The sequence below is a fragment of the Dasypus novemcinctus genome, chromosome 2 (genome assembly GCF_030445035.2).
Source record: "Dasypus novemcinctus isolate mDasNov1 chromosome 2, mDasNov1.1.hap2, whole genome shotgun sequence".
Classification (NCBI taxonomy): domain Eukaryota; kingdom Metazoa; phylum Chordata; class Mammalia; order Cingulata; family Dasypodidae; genus Dasypus; species Dasypus novemcinctus.
Window position 1 is genome coordinate 44634632 of NC_080674.1, and position 17854 is coordinate 44652485.

The 17854-nt window shown below is 45.1% G+C and overlaps 1 protein-coding gene across 6 annotated transcripts in view; it reads right to left on the bottom strand.

Moving 5' to 3' along the window:
- C6 (complement C6) overlaps nt 1-17854 on the bottom strand; it is a 101786-nt gene that overhangs the window by 74926 nt on the left and 9006 nt on the right. For 5 of the 6 annotated variants that reach the window (XM_058308417.2, XM_004448210.4, XM_004448211.3 and 2 more), the window contains 2 exons: nt 16669-16813; nt 3903-4044 (listed from right to left, as the gene is read on the bottom strand). In XM_058308417.2, the coding sequence (XP_058164400.1) occupies nt 3903-4044; nt 16669-16813 (287 nt within the window). Of the gene's footprint in view, nt 1-3902; nt 4045-10523; nt 10643-10721; nt 11720-16668; nt 16814-17854 lie in introns of those variants that run through there. The other variant, XM_012528201.3, reaches the window with a different exon arrangement.

Consider the following 17854-nt stretch of genomic DNA (forward strand, 5'->3'; position numbering starts at 1 on the left):
TTTGAGTTCAATAATAAAAGGCAAATAATAATAAAAAGGTATCTGAAGAGATGTTTCTCCAAAGAAGATATACAATATTATGAATCATTAAGAAAATGTTAAAAATCATATGAAATGCCACTCTGCACCCACTAGGATGGCATTAGTCAAAAAGGCAGCTAATAATGTGTCAGTGAAGATGTGGAGAAACTGGAACTGTTGTATGTAGCTGGTAGAATTGTGAAATGGTGCAACCACTTGGAAAATGGTTTGCAGTTCTTAAAAAAGTTAAACAGAGTTGCCATATGGACCAACAGTTCTACTCCTACATATACACTTAAGAGAATTGTAAGACCTGTGTCCACATGAATGTTCAGAGCAGCACTATTTATAAGAGCCAAATAGTAAAAGTATTCATCGAATGATGAATGGATAAACAAAATGTGCTTTGTCCATACAATGGGACATTATTTGCTCATAAAATGGAATGAAGTACCGACACATGCCAAAACAAGGACGAGGCAGCTGTGAAGGTAGCAACTGCTGGTGGCGAGCCTAAAAATAGGGTTTTTTCTTGGAGATGGGTCCACTGAGACATCCCTGAAGAATCTTTTAGGAGCTAAGTCAATTATGCAACAATTTCAGCTCTATTCTTTCCCCATCCCACCAAGGTATTTAAGTTGACTTTAAATACTGGACATTTAGAGTGCATCCTGACTTTATTTATTTTTCATTAGGTTTCTCAGGTGATTTTATCTAATTTTGTTTTGTATCATACTTTCTAAGTTTTTAACTCTATTAAAAATATGTGTATATGTGTGCCTGCATGTATGTATATATATGATATATAGTTATATACTCAAGATTTACAAATATGATTATATTTGTATTTTGGCTGACCTGGATTTCTTAAGAAAAAAATAAACAAACAGCGTCAAATAACATGCTATTATTGCCTGATTCTTGCTTCAGGAGGGACTAGTGACTGATGCTGGTAAAGCTGGTATTTGGAGATGTCTTGTTAACTTCTCTCTTGCACTGATACCGTTTGAAAAAGAGAAACAGTCACTCAGCAAGTCCACCTCTTAGATGGAAATATGTTGGGAAGACAGGGATTCTAAGGCCAGCAGATTAGCAGAGATCCCAGTAAACAGCTCTCAAAACTCTCAATTCCTGGGGAAGCCAGAGAGGACTGGTTGTTCCCAAGCCAGCAGGTTTCACTCATTTCTGAGAATCCTTGAAACAACAGCTCTTCTTGGCAGAGGGCCATGCAATGTTTCTGCCAAGTACACATAACATATGACGCTCCCCATCTGTAACTCCACAGAGTCTAGAGCAACTGAGCAAGAGGTGAGTTTGTAAAGTCACCTCTCATCAATCACAGCACTGGAAAAAGTGATTATCAGTGGGAATTTGGGGCTTACTTGGAGCTGAGGTTTCCTTCCAATGGAAAAGAAGGAAACTATTTGTGCACATTGATAAGAAGGTGACATTAAAACACTCTCACTGAAATCAGCCCTAATTAGGAATTCTTAGTATAGAAACTCAGATCAGCTTGTAGTCATCCAACAAACAGATGAGGAGACTGAGGCCCTGAGAGGTTAAATAACTTGGGTCGGCTGTAATGTAGTGAGTTAACATGGGACTACATGTAGAACCCAGCTCCTCTGATTTCTAGATTAATGACTGTTCTATTTTACTGATGTCCCTGACTGGTCAATATCTTCTGATTTTCTATAAATCAAATGTATTTGTACTTTCTTGCTGTTTGTCTTTGTTGCTTCAAAGTTTCATATTGTGCAACTCTGGCTGCATGAGTAAATACATAAATAAAAAGTCCAACATGAAGCAATAGAAGCCAATAGCAAACCATCTGCCTCTTATCTAAAGTTTAAGAGAAAGCTCTTTATCCTAGGAATGAAAGGTCACATCTTTACTAAATTTTCTTTAACTTCCATCCAGGCCTTAGTTCTTTGGTTTTCAACAACTTCATTTATATTCCATAAAGTTTCTAAGACATTGGAAACCACTCTAGTGATTTGGGAAAACTTTGCCAAACCCCAATGCACCCATGATCATATATTCCTGAAACAGGAGCATTACAATTTATAAGCATTATTCAGTGATAGGAGGAGAGTTGCATTGTTTCCTAAGGTTTCTCCCAGTGTGTTCCATCTCTAAGGTGGATGTTTTGAGTTAGAATCAAATAGTGGAAATACCCTGGGTTTTAAGTTTGGGTTTGAATCCTGGTTCCATCATTTATTAGGTGGTGGATTGGAAAGGTTGTTTTCCTTTATTGCGGCTCAGTTTCCTGGTTTGTAAATTGAGCAAGTAGACCATATGGCAATGCAAATATGACCCTCTGTTTATACTGACCTGGCCATGGATCATGTGGTCCATGTAGGAGGAAGTTTTGGATACCCTAGTTACATCCTTTCACGTGTTACTTTTCCACTATATATATATATATATATATATATATATATATATATATGAAAAGTTGTGAGCTTATAAAACTGTCATGCATAATGTCCAGAATTGCCATACATCACCTCTCTACCAACACCTGCATTGTTGTGGAACATTTGTTACAGATTATGAAAGAACATGATCAGACTATTACCACTGAAATATACACTTGTGATATTTTTCCATACACCCCCTATTATTAATACCATGTATTAGTATTGTACATTTATTATAGTTAATGAGAAAACACTCCCATATTTGAACTGTTAACCACCTCATGGTTCACTCTGTTCTACAGTCCCATGCCTTGTACATCCTATCAAAAGTGTACACTCAGTGGCTCTCACTTTCACCACAGAGCTGTGTACTCATTGCCCCAGTAAACTTTTGAAAGTTTTCCTTAGTCCAAAACAAAAAATTCTATACCCCCCTATTATTGATACTTAGTGTTGGTTTAGTACCTTCTTTGCCATTGCTGCAAGAATATTATGATATTGCTGCTATTGTCCATAAGTTACATTAATTGTATTTCTCCCATGCATCACTATATTCTTACCCCCTTGTAATAGTGACATACATTTGTTCAAGTTCCTTCTTGTATTTGTGTTATTAACCACAATCCTCATCTGACTCTATGTTATTCAGTCCCTAGATTATACTCTAGCTTTCTTTCAATTGACATTTACATCCCTAGACCATGCATTTCAGCCATATTCCCATTTATAAGCCAGCCATGTTAGTTATACTTACTATAATATGTAACCATCAATGCTATCCATTTCCACATTTTTACAGTAAAGCTAATTAAAAGTTCTACATACATTAAGCATCAGTACCCCTTCTCAGTCCTCACCCTATCTCTTAGGACCCACTATTGCTTTTTGACATCCCCACATTTCTAGGTTTAACTAACTCCTTTCCTTCTGTCTTTATCTCTCATTATTAAGTCCAGGCTTGCCTCTCTCATTATTAACTTCAGCCCTAGAGGACTGGTTTTGCTTCTCCAGCCTTTTGAGTTTCCACACCATCATAGACATGCTTTTCTCATACCCTCTTTCTCCATTTCATCCTAGTATCTGGGTAGTTACTAACCCATTCAAGACTCAAGCCTGGGAATCTACCCTGGCTCCTTGCTTCTTCACTGGTCTCCCTCCAGTCTGCCCTTGTCCACTCCAGAGTTGTCAGGGGGGGATTGGTAAGAATTAAAGAAGGCAATTTTTATGAAGGACCTATAACTTTGCCTGACACAATGTAAATGTGAAAGTGTTAAATTCTATTACTTTCTAAGAGTGAGGATCATGGCCACATGCAAGTTGAGCATGGGAGCCAAGTAATAGAGAGAGAGCTGGTGGAAGTAAAAGGAGGGTGGACTGTCTCATTGCTTCCCTGCTGCTTCCAGGCCCTGAGTTCTGAGATGCCTTTCCTCCCGAAAATGATAAGTAAAAATTACATACCCAGTTCCCATTAGCTGCACACTAGGGATGGGAAAATAAGTCCGTTGGCATACTGCCTTTTTCCTCCCACAATCCCTTTCATCTGAATTGTCTCCACAGTCATTTTCTCCATTGCATTCTAACTTGTTGGCAATGCAGCGGCCTAGTGAAGAAAAGCAAATAATATCAACAACAAATTATGATTTAAGAAAGTATTTATAAATTTGAAGCACAAATCCTTTAAATTTCAAAGTAAAGTTGAGGGAAAATTTTCAGTATTTTTGATGAAGATTTAGGAACATATGAAAATAGATTGAAAAAACTGATATTTCCAATGTTTTATTTAGTACTACAAAATAACCTTAATGTTATTTCATTACTATTGGACTAATTGTCTTTAAAAAGAGAAAGAATTAATTCTAGAATCCCATTCACATTACAGCTTGCAACAGAGATCATGTTCTGTAAGATAAATTAACAGTAGGTTCAGAACTTTGTTTTAATCTGGGATAGCAGAATCAAGATCATTGTTTTTATTAAAAAAAACTAATTATACACAGACATATATCTATTTATACATATAACATGTATAAATCTCAAAAATAGTATGTTGAACAAAAGAAGCCAGACATATGAGAATCATGTCATGTGATTCTTTTACATTAATTTCAGGAACAAGGAGGGAGACTGACTAGAAATGGGAAAGAGGGAATTTTCTGGATAAGTGAAAATAATCTCAGTCTTGTTTGGGGTTTGTTTACATGGTTATATACATTTGTCAAAATCAAAATATACACTTATGACCTATGCATTTTACCAGAAGTAATTTCTATAAATAATTTTACTGTACATAATTAGTATGTATTTTAGTATATTTATTCACTATATATAATTATTTTATGATAGATAATCCTCTATATTAATTTTGGGGGACAAGTTAAATGCCTAGATGCTAATGTAGTAGGTAGCAGATTAAGTGTGTAAACATAGAAAATGGAACAAACTCCACATACTCAGATAATTCCCTTCTTTTTTTATTTGTTTGTTTTATTCAAGGTCATAGAGTTGACTATTTGAAGTTGTGATAAGCTTCTCAGTATAGCTATGCATGTCTATTTTGACTAACTGAAATACTGGGGCAAAGTGGGTATTCTGCTGAATTAAATTTTTTGATTAATAGAGGGTTGTTCAGAAAGTCCTTAGTTACAATTCTTTTTGCTAACAAACTTCGCTTTGAAGGTAGAGTATAACAAACATGGTGAAGTCTTCCTTTTATAGTCAAGATCTTGTGTTGCATCTGGACCATTATTATAAAGAATTACAATGAGGGAAGTGGATGTGCTCAAGCAGTTAGTCTCCTGTCTACCATACAGAAGGTCCAGGATTTGAGGCCCAGAGCCTCCTAGTGAAGGAAAGCTGGCCTGTGTGGTGAGCTGCCCCATGCAGAATGCTGGCCTGCGCAGAGTTCTGCCCTACACAGTACTGTTGGCTCACACAGGAGTGCTGGCTCACACAGGAGTGCTGGCTCACATGGAGAGCTGGTGCAGCAAGATGATACAACAAAAAGAGACATAGAGGAGAGAAAATAAGAGGCACAGTAGATCAGGGAGCTGAGGTGGCGCAAGAGAATGATCGCCTCTCTCCCACTCCAGAAGGTCCCAGAGCTGTCTAATGAGAATACAAGCAGACACAGAAGAACACACAGTGAATGGACACAGAAAGCAGACAATGGGGGTGGGGAATAAATAAATAAATCTTAAAAAAAAAAAGAATTATAATGATAAGTGCCATTATTATGCAAGACTGAAAATACCAATAAAATCAAACTTCTGTCAATTCTAAGATACAACCTGAAAGGTGATCTGTTTTGAAACTGTATACTGCTGTAGTTTTTGTTTTTTGTTTTTTTTTTTCCAGGCAGAACAGAATGGATAATTTAGTTTGAAATAGAGAATGTCTTTAAAAATGGACATATTTTACATTTTTAAAAGGTTTTGAAATTGGCACTTAAAATTTATGCAAAAGCTAATTTTTTATATGGTTATATTAAAATAACATAATATTTTACCAGACAGAGGTATGGATGCATATGCATAGTGTAGTTCCCATTAGCATATGTTGTATCCTAACCTAAAATCTGCCCACTTCCCTAGTAACAGCTAACGACACAAGGCCACAAGTCCGCTCACGAGTTTCTGCCAACCCCCAGCCGCCCCGTAACCATCACTCCTCCTGCTCTGCCCCCGCCCTCCTCATTCTCTATATAAACCCCTGCACTTCCGTAATAAATTAGACTTGCTCTGCACTCCAGACTGTCTCCGTGGTCTCTCCTTACCACGCGTCCTCCCACGCCTTAGAAGCCCCGCTCTGGCCCACTCCTCGCCTGGGTCTTAGAGCATCATCGTCGGCCGTGCCAGCCCCTCCATCTACCCCCGCTGACCCCCGACCCCTCAGGGAGCGAGCAGCCCGTCATCTGGCGCCCGAACAGGGACCCCCCGCGGTGTCCGGTTCCCGCCCCGTTGCTGCCCCTCGTCTCTTCAGTCACCGCGCTTCTAAGGTAAGGACCCCTCGTTACCGGCCCCAGGCAAAGGTCATGGGCGGGCGTCTATCCTCCCGTCAGGCGCCCCAAGTTAGGGCACTAGCTGCCTTACTTGATACGAACCAAGTTAAAGTCTCCTTGCGACAGCTCCAAAAGTACTGGGACCTTCTGTTGCCCTTTAATCCGTGGCTAGCCACCTGCCACCTTTGGAGCCCAGACACTTACTCGCGTCTTATGGATCGCGTCACCTCCTCTATAGAGCATGATGGCAGGTTGTTTCCCCCCGGCCTCCTGCCCACCCTCGTGGCCATCCGCGCCTGCCTCCTTGGTGCGCCAGCCCCAAAGGACACTTACCAAATTTCCACCGGGACTGCTGCGCAGCCGCTCGACTGCGACCCTGATGACGAAAACACTCCCAACTCAGATACCGAGTCCTTATCCGAGCAGCTCAATGCCGATCTTGAGCGTCACCCTCTTCCACCACCTCAAAATGGCGAACTTCCCCCCTCTTCTCTACCCGAAGACGGAGAGTCCCCACCCACAAATCCTCAAGATGACGAACTTCCACCTTCTTCCTCGCCCGAAAAAGGGAGGCATGAGCCTTCCGGTAAAGAGTCGGCCTCTCTCTACCCGCCTCTTCCTGCCACGCCGCCATCTTGGTGTAGACCGGAAGAGAGGCTGCCATCATCTTGGTATAGACAGGAAGAGAGGCCGCCGCCATCTTGGTGTAGACCGGAAGAGAGGCCGCCGCCATCTTGGTATAGACAGGAAGAGAGGCCGCCGCCATCTTGGTGTAGACAGGAAGAGAGGCCGCCGCCATCTTGGTGTAGACTGGAAGAGGGGCCGCCTCCATCTTGGTATAGACAGGAAGAGAGGCCGCCACCATCTTGGGGTAGACCGGAAGATAGGCCTCCGCCATCTTGTTATAAACCGGAAAACCAACTGCCACCATCTCAGCACACGCCGACAGGAAAGCCGCCATGTTGCCAACCACCGCCATCTTATGCAACTTCATGGCAGGCCACGAATTCCTGGACGCCCCAACATCCTCGTGTTCTCGTCCAGCCAACTACGCACCTATTTCCCTTAAATCTGGTGCCCACTGCAGCGCGCCCACAAGAATGGTTCCCATTTACCAACAACGAAATGAAAACGCTTCGAAAAGCCGTTAAAGAAGATGGAATTGGCAGCCCTTATGCACAACAGCTGTTAGAAGAACTAGGAGCCCAACTCGTCCTCCCATACGACTGGATCTCCTTAGCCCGAGCCATTCTTACACCAGGCCAATTCATTGAATGGAGAGCACACTTCCAAGCTGAAGCAGAAAGGCAAATGGCCAACAACGCTCGCACAGGCGTTAATGACCATCTGGATGCCTACACCGGTACCGGCACCTTTGTCGATCCAGCGCTGTACCGCAATGTCGACCCAGGATTCTGGCAACGACTGAAAACTATCGCCTTGCAAGCTTACCGAAATGTTTCCACTACGCGTCCTACTAAAATCACCCAACTCACTCAGGGCAAAGATGAGGACTTTGCCACCTTTGTGGCCCGCGTTCTTGAAGCCTGTCAACGTAAAGTTCGCGGGGAAGAAGCCCAACTTGCCCTTGCAAAAGATCTCATAGAGGGCAGCCTTGAAGCCTGCCGCCAAATCATCTCAACTATGCGAGACAAAGCCATCCATGACTGGGTTCTTGCATGCCGCGAAATAGACCCACAGGCCAAAACATTAGCCAATGCCTTTGCATCAGCTATGGCAGTCTCGTCCGGATGCTTCCGATGTGGAGAGACAGGTCACTTCGCCCACGACTGTCCTCAACCACCAACAAACCAAGCGCCTCGTCTGCCGCCTGTATCTCATCCTCAAGGCCACGCAAGAGGACCTTCTACCCCGTGCCCGCGATGCGGAAAAGGATTTCACTGGGCCCGTGACTGCCGCTCAGCAAACCCTCGGCAACCTTTAAACTCCCAGCGGGGCAAGCCTCAGCCCCGCCCGCAAGAGGCCACCCATCAGAGAAACCCCAAGCCTTGATGTGGACGGTTCCCATCAAAAGCGCCTCCAAGCCCGTCATGGAGCTCAAAATCGAAGGGCAATGGTTAGAGGGACTCCTCGACTCCAGTGCTGATGTCTCCTGCATTCCCTTTGAAATTGCCGCCTTCAATCACTGGGCTCTTGAGCAGGGGCCTCAAGTAATTGGGGCCACAGGCTCCGCCGAGTCCTGGAGATGCGCCACTCCTATCAAATGGGAGGACCGAGAGGGCCGGCAGGGTCGCTTCCGCCCCCCCATCCTCTCCACCGTTGGCGGCATCCTCTGGGGCAGAGACATCCTCAGCCAAACGGGAGCTATCCTAACTACCGAAGCCCTTTCGCTCAATCTGACCCCCCCCTTATAGGGGCCACTGCTCCCATCACAACGCCTGACCCTATCCCTCTGGATTGGGACACAGAGGAGCCCATCTGGGTCGAGCAGTGGCCCTTGCCAGCCTACAAACTGCAAGCCTTCTCTGCTCTTGTCGAAGAGCAATTACAGGCAGGGCACATTGAGCCATCCACCAGTCCCTATAATTTGCCTATCTTTGTAATCAGCAAGAAAGGCACTGGTAAATACCGCCTTCTCCACGACCTGCGTGAGATCAACAAGCACATCAAGCCAATGGGGTCACCTCAACCAGGATGCCCGCACCCCACTGCAGTCCCGCAGCATATGCATGCGGCAATCATCGACATCAAGGACTGCTTTTTCTCCATCCCTCTCCATCCACGAGACTGCCCGCGGTTCGCCTTCACTGTGCCACGCACAAACCACCAGGGCGCAGCACAACGTTTCCAGTGGAGAGTCCTCCCTCAAGGGATGCGCAACAGCCCAGCTATTTGTCAGCTTTATGTAAACCAAGCCGTTAATCCACTTCGTGAAGAAACAAATGGACAAACCTACATTATTCATTACATGGATGACCTTCTTCTCGCTGCCAACGACCCGCGCAAGCTCGAGGCTCTCGTCAGCACACTCTTACATAACCTTGCTCAAATTGGTCTTACTGTTCAGTCAGACAAAATTCGCCTTCAAACCCCCTTTCAGTTTTTGGGGTTCCACTTCCATCATTATGTCAAGCCAGTGGCACCAAAGCTTCGAGTCGCGCCAAAAATGTTGCTTACAGAACTGCAACAGCTCTGCGGCCAAATTAATTGGCTGCGCTCGGCTCTCCCAATCACAACGGCCCAAATGCAACCTCTTTTCGAGCTTCTTCAAACAAAAGATTTTCCTGCCAATGTGGTCACCCGCTCCATCACCATTACCCCTGCTGCGCGAGCAGCCATACAAGATGTCAATGAGGCTCTTCAAGCCTGTCGCCTCGAGCGCTACGCTCCAGGACAGCCAATCCTTGCGTTAGTTCTTCCCACCCCAGTCACGCCTACCGGACTTCTTTGGCAAGATGGGCCATTGCTTTACCTACATACCTCCAAAAGCAAGCTTCCAAAAATTTGCCCTTTCACGAGGGCATGGATCACCCTCGCTTCCGATCTTGTGGGACTTTGCGTGCATACCTATGGAGTTCCTCCTTCTACAATTATCTGGCCTTTTGATGCCAAGGCCACCACCAACTTACTCATGCACAATGAAAATATGCAAATACTTGCAGAAACATTCCGAGGCTCCTTTGACAATCATTATCCTCACCATCGACTACTTCAAGGCCTTTCACAGCTTGCACTCTCCTTCCCGTTCCATCCGCTGCCAGCCCGCAAGCCCATTCCGTTTGCCGCGACGGCTTTCACCGATGCTTCCAAGACCTCATACGCGGCTGTCATTTACATCTCAGGATCACCTGAGCCGCGAACTCTTGTGTTCGCAAACGCATTCTCTGTTCAGGTAGGAGAGCTCCTCGCAGTCGCCACTGCTTTGCACACCTACCCTAACCAACCACTCAACATATTCACAGATAGTCTCTACACTATGCAAGTGTGCCATGCTCTGCCGCTGGCCACCTTCTTTCCAACAGACACCGCTATTGACAGAGCGCTCCAATTTCTGCAGCGTCAACTAGAGTCCAGATGGTCGCCCTGGTTCATCGCTCACATTCGAAGTCACTCTAGCTTACCTGGACCTCTCGCCCGTGGTAATGACATGGCAGACCAAGCTGTCTCCTCCGCATGTTGCGCCGCGCTCTCACGTGTAAATTTTCACGAAGGACTAGTCAATGAATCACGGCTCGGAAACCTTATCAACCAAGCAAAATTACTTCATTCACAGTTCCATTTCTCCGCCCGTTCCATTCACAAACTTTTCCCAGACTTACCTATAGAAACCTGCAAACACTTAGTGCGTTCCTGCCGTACATGCGCGCCTCTGCTCCCTCTTGGACCACTTCAACCCCAAGGAGCTAACCCTCGAGGCCTTCGCCCAAACTCCAGATGGCAACTAGATGTCACCCATGTTAATTCTTTCGGGCGCCTAAAATTCTTGCATGTAGCAGTGGACACCTTCTCACACATGTGCTTTGCCATACCGCAAACTGGAGAAACCGCCAAACACGCCATCAAAGCCCTTCGACAGGCCATCCTCTTCATGGGAGTCCCCTGGGACCTAAAAACAGACAATGGACCAGCATACCGTAGCTCCGCCTTTGCCGCCTTTTTGCAACTCTATAATATCAAACACCATTTTGGCCTCCCTTACAACCCCCAAGGACAGGGTGTTGTAGAAAGAACCAACCAGCACCTCAAGCTGCTCATCCAAAAAGAGCAAGCCTCCTCTCCTCACAAGTCACCAGCTGACATCATCACTGCTGCCTTATACACCATAATCTCCTCTCCTTTGACAAGGAAGGCCTTTCCCCCACTCATAAGCACTGGGGTCCCATGTGGCAGCCCTCCCAGGTTCCCCTCGTGCACTGGAAGGACCCCCTCACTAACCGCTGGCAAGAGCCAGCCCCCCTCCTTGCCCAAGGGCGAGGATTTGCTTGTGTCTTTCCAGATTCTGAGCCTCAACCATTGTGGATTCCTGTGCGTTGCATCCGACCTGCCACTGACCCCCTCGTGCCGCCATCTGACAAACACCCTACGCCGCCCGCGCTGGACAACGTCGCACCTTTTGCAGTGATCAAGTTCTAGCCCTCATCATCACAGCCAGAGAACGCTGCGCCCGCGCTATCAAGCAACAGTCCACCACCGAGCATCCCCTCTTCATCTGCCCCCCGAGATGACAGCACCGATAGAGCAGAAGACTGAAGCTCATCTATATCCAGTCCTTCTCCTTCTCATTCCTCTTCTCCAGCCTGCCTTCTCCAACCCACTCCATCAGCCTTTTAATTGGACTCTCTCCCTTTGGCAGCAGGAAAAGCTTCTCCTCGCGAACGTAACTGCCTCCGCCCCTTCCTTTACAACAAATCTCTGTAACCTCACTGGACTCATTAAGAGCCCGTCCTCTAGCCCTTCCTATAAACCATGTATGGGCTCACCCGCCGCTAGCGAGTGGGGAGGGCGCAGCCCCTCTGTCTCAGGCTTCTACATCTGCCCATCCTCCGCCAGAGGATGCCATAACCCTACAGACTATTACTGCCCCTCCTGGGGATGTGAAACCATAGCCTATGGGTGGTCTGGCGCCCCCAACAAGGACCCATACCTCATCTTGACTGAGACTAAGGGCTGGGACAGCATAACCCTCACGGTCAAAAATCCCTCAAACGATGTCTGGCTGTCTGGCCGCACGTGGGGAGTCCGCTTATTTGCCACCGGATACGACTATGGCGCCTTTATCATTATAAAAAAGAAGCCAATTCTCACTCATTCCACCCCAGTAGGCCCAAATCAAGTTCTCAATCCTCCACAGGCTCAGCCTCCCTCTCCGCCCCGCTATGCCTCGCCCTCTCCTTCGCCTGGCACCTCTCGCACAACTGCCCCCCTTAGCTCCCACTACCCCAAGCCTCGCTTACCCCCCACTCAGTACTCCAGCCCCCTCATTAACCTAATCAGAGCCGCATACACCTCTCTAAACGCCTCCCACCCCAACCTCACTGCAAGCTGCTGGCTTTGTCTCTCCCCCTCCCTTCCTCTATATGAGCCCGTCGCCACAAACCTCACCTTCAGCGAATCCTCTGAAAATTCCCCCACCGGATGCAACTGGAACACCTCCTTTGTCCCCTTAACCTTCCAATCTGTTTCCTCCACAGGGCGCTGTGTTCATTCTCGCCAAGGTTCCCATCCCCTCCTCGATGTCTGCTCCAATTACTCCTCTCCCAACGCTTCCGCCAAATTCTTAATTCCTCATAACACCTCCCAAATGGCTTTGTACCTCCACGGGATTAACCCCCTGCCTCAACGTCGCCACCCTCAATGCCACAAATGAAACCTGTCTACTCATTCTCCTAGCCCCTCGAGTCCTTTTCCACAGTGACGAAGAGTTCTTCTCCGCCCTTCAGAATCAAAAACTCCCTGCTCACCTCCAGAAAAGAGAACCTATCACCGTCCTCACAGTTGCTACCCTTCTAGGTCTCGCCGGAGCAGGCACAGGAATCGCCGCCCTTGCCACACAATCCTCTTCCCTTTCCTCCCTAGGCAAGCTGTCGACAGTGATATCTCCCACCTCCAAGTCGCTATCTCCCATCTTAAAAACTCTCTCAATTCCCTTTCTGAAGTAGTTCTCCAAAACCGCCGGGGCCTTGACCTTCTCCTCTTCAAAGAGGGAGGCCTTTGTGCTGCCCTTGGAGAAGAGTGCTGTATATACGCCAATTCTACTGGCCTTGCCGAGGACAACTTAAGAAAGGTCCAAGAAGGACTAGAGCAGCGCCAAAAAGAGCGTGAAGCCGCTAACTATTTTTCCGGAGTCTTCCATACCCTCCTCCCATACCTCCTCCCTCTCCTAGGCCCGCTAATAATAATTTTCCTAGCTCTTACCATAGGGCCCTGGGCTGTCAAGAAAATCATCCAGCTCGCCAAGGACCAAACCAACGCAATCCTCATGTCCTTCGTGCGCATCCAGTACCATCAGCTCGCCACTGAAGACAGCCCCTCCAAAGAGCCCTGTTCAGCCCGCCCCAAGAAGAAATCAAAGACTACTCAACCAAGAACCCCGCAACGCATTCCATTGCTCCCCCAGTCCGTGCGTTCCCCACTTTAGCTACCAACCTCGCTCTCCCTCCCTGGCCGGGCAGGGGGCGGGGCAGGCCCAGGTTTGAATGGCAAGCGTAGCCGCACCTAGTGGGGGAAGTGCGCAGCCCACCACTCATGTGTAGCACAGGTGGTCTGTTCTGCTTGCCTGCCACTCTTTGGACCTGCCACTCGCCCCCTGTTAGCGGCCAATATAGCCTACACACGTCCATAAATATACACTCCAGCAAACCCCTCACTTACCACTTACCCCCCCCCCACCTTCTCAAAAAAGAAAAAGGGGCAAATGTTGTATCCTAACCTAAAATCTGCCCACTTCCCTAGTAACAGCTAACGACACAAGACCACAAGTCCGCTCACGAGTTTCTGCCAACCCCCAGCCGCCCCGTAACCATCACTCCTCCTGCTCTACCCCCGCCCTCCTCATTCTCTATATAAACCCCTGCACTTCCGTAATAAATTAGACTTGCTCTGCACTCCAGACTGTCTCCGTGGTCTCTCCTTACCACGCGTCCTCCCACGCCTTAGAAGCCCCGCTCTGGCCCACTCCTCGCCTGGGTCTTAGAGCATCATCGTCGGCCGTGCCAGCCCCTCCGTCTACCCCCGCTGACCCCCGACCCCTCAGGGAGCGAGCAGCCCATCAAGCATAGTTTTGTGAGGAAGGGACCTGATGTGTTAGAATATAAGAAATTCTATCCAATTGATATTTCTAGGGCTATCAGGAAAGCCTACTGGCAAGGGTAGGGATGAGGGGAAGAAGACACATCTTGAGTGATGTTTAGGAGTGGATGGCATGAGTGATAGTCCTGCTGGGACACAGTTAAAAATGGTTCCAGGCCATGGAGACTCAATGGAAAAGGAAACTCAAGGGGAGAAATACTGTAAAATACTGTAAGCCATAAATATATCCCATACCAAAGAAGGGATGTGAAAGGTGAAGGGCACTTTGGATAGTGCAGGATTTGCAGAAGTCAGCATGCTTTAGCCAGCACATGCACATTTAGAGCTATGTAATCATTTAGAAATTGCACATGGTTTTCCTGCCTATTAAACTGATTTGTTTACCTCAATGGCATATTATTTTTATAACAAGCTGTCAATTCTATAGTCTTCCATACTTAAAACTAGAACTTTGAGAGAGGAGTTGGCATGATGCATGGGTATTAGCCTCATAGGTAATTCTCAAAGATCCATAGAAACATTAAAATAATATATTAAGTCTCAGGAACTCTTGGGGACCTCCAGATGGCAATCATGAGGGAAGAAAGGGGAGAAGATGGATCTGTTTAGGATAGACAGTTCTTTGTTGATTCAAGGCCACACATCATGCTGAGTCAGACTAATCATGGTCCATCTAACTTCCTACTCCCTTTGAAAGTGGCATTGGTGGATTTTTAAGGAGAGCTCAGGAGTATATTATCTTCAATGGAATATTTAACAACCAATATGCCACCCAATCAGAAAGGATGCCAACCACAACTGTGTCAAGGATTAGCCTGTGGGTGCTGAATCATGGAAAAATCTATGGGTTCCTGACAAAGTTTCTGGGCAGCAGGACAGAGGTTGCTCAGAGAACTCAGAGTAGGACCTATTTACCAACCATTTCAGATGTATTTCAGTAGTTCAGTGTTTTAGCAACATCTATGGACATATTGCCAATGAAGTGGAGACCAGCTTACACCACTAACTTTCTTGAAATAGTTCATTATGAATTGGTGGGCCCATGGATTTATCCAAAGTTTTCTCAGACTTGTGAATATTTTTGGTCTAAAAAAGCTGTTTTGGTAATGAATCTCAAAGTTTTTCATTTGTTGAATAAAAGAGTCCTTCATAGTTATTTATTAGAAAGCCATTTTTCAGGTTTCATATATTTGGACTTCATTTCTAAATATTGATTCTAATACTTTGGAAGCAACTCACAGGTCTGCCTTCCCCTCAGCCATTGCCATCAAGATTTTGTTCACATTTCCTCTTTTGCCAATTTGAGACATGACCATATTCATACAGGCCTGATGTATATCTCTCTACCCTTATTCCACCTCTTATCTCAGGATCAGGGGCCACAGAGGGAAAATCCTGACACCAGCATTCCTGACTAACAGTGGTAAAGATTTACAAAATGGAAAGCAGGAAGCAAGAAGTAAGAGAAGATCTAACCTCTCCAGTCAATTTTATATGGAATTTAAAATCTGTGATCTAGTTAGAAATACTTTGCTTTTCAGTATATTTCAGAACATACAGGAATAAAGTATATTTTATATGTCTGAATAGTAACTTTCTTATAACTTCAAAATGATTAGACCAGAGGTCTGTAAGCTACCACCTGCACCCAATTGCTTTGGTGCTACAATGGCAGAGTTGAGTATTTGCGACAGAAACTTTTTGACCTATAAAACCTAAAATATTTATGATCTGGACTTTACAGAAAATGTTTGTTGACCTCTGATCTAGAATGTTCAGTATGGTGCATATTTAAGAACTATTAATTGACAAGGGAATATATACGAATAAGTAGTATATTCAAGATTTGATTATAATCGAATGCAATTTAAATACCAGTGTTTAGGCACCTGAATGTGTATTGGTCTTGAAAGTGATGCTGCCATCATTTAAGTTATCTTTAAATTCCTTTTTTGGAATTGCATTTGGTATCAGTTAATGGATCACCCAAGAAAATTTGCCACATTAGCTCTAGTCAACCCTTGACATAATATTCTACTGTTAATAACCTGATCTCAATAAACTGTATTCAAAACCTTTTTATTTTGTCAGTTCTTTTCATTTTCTCATTTTATTATAGATATTTGTGCTTAAAAATAGTAGAGTTTTAAAAATATCTTCCTACTCTTCTTCTTCCTCCTCCTCCTCTCTCTTCCTCCTGTTTTATAACAATGTAGGGGTCTGGGCACCACCACTTGATGAGCAAATGAATCAGGTAAGCTGTCATGATGATTATACCTTGAAAGCTGTAATTTCACACATGAATACCTTGATAATTGGTAGCATAACTCTTTTCTCCACCTTACGCTTTAAACTGTGATGGGACTTCTTACTATGCTTTTAGTGGTAGTCAATTGGAATAACTGATTAGGCAAGTTATTTTTAGTGGAGCCTGAACATATTACCAAAGTACATTACCACTGTCACAGCGGAATTTATTCTTGCAGTCAACCTCTTCGATTTTGCAGAGCTTAGATGGAATGCATGGTTGAAAGGTCACCAGAGGCTCTGCACATGGTTGTCCCCCAAACTGACTGGGGCGCAAGATAGATCTAACCTTAAACTGGAAGGAAAGGAGAGACATGTGAGTAAATCTGAAGTAAGGTCAAGGCCAAAATGTATCTAGGAAAACTGAGCTCCTCAATCCCAGTGTTGTTGTGACCTATTTTACTAATGATTCTTCCAAAGCAATTATAGTGTATCATTAGACAAATGGCTACCTCTGTGGGCCTCAAATTCCCAACCTGTAAAGGAAGGACGACCTCTGCAAATTCTGAAATCATATGATTCTAAATTAAATAAAAATCAATGTAGAAATATTTACTGAGTCTCCCGATTGCAGCAAGTTCTTCAATAATAGTCCCTCTATATCTCAAAAAAAGTGTGAAGGGATAATGTGAAAGGATTTTGAGGTTCTTTTGCATATGGTAGTTACCATGGAAACCAAGGTTGACATATCCTCTACATTCTAACTGGCAAGTAGTAGTAAAATGGAGAGTCAGGGAAGGATCGGAATAAGGCAAAACTGAAAAGGATTGACTTTAAAGTCAGAAAATCCCAAGTTCTAAATGTGGCCTTTCCAAGAATTAGTGGTGTTTGCGTGGACAAATCACTTAACCACTAAGGAGCTGTAACTTCCTCATCTGCAAAATGGTAGAGAAACACAATAGGATGAGACGATTGAATAGGTGATGGATGTAAAGAGCCCAGAGCAGTCCCTGCAAGGACAGGGTGCTCACCAGATGAGTTTCTTTTTCTTCCTTAATGTGTGAACGCTCAGTGTGTGACCTGACCTGGCTCTACCTGGGCCAGCACCCTTACTGGAATCAGCATGATGTGGGTAAACATTATGCTGGAAACTATAAATAAATTGAAAACTTTCCCATGGGGAGAGGAAATTCAGAGAAAAGGCAAGGAATGAAGCCTTTTTAAAATCAATTTCCTTAATTTCCTCCTGGTTTTAAACCTTGCCCTGAAATTCCTATTTTCTAGCCCCTGATTCTGCTTTCTGAGTTCTCACAGGGGTCAGGCAGGGGAATGAAGAGCTGGTCCAGTACGGTACTGAAGGCAGAACTTCCTTTTGGCATTCATGTGACAGTAATGT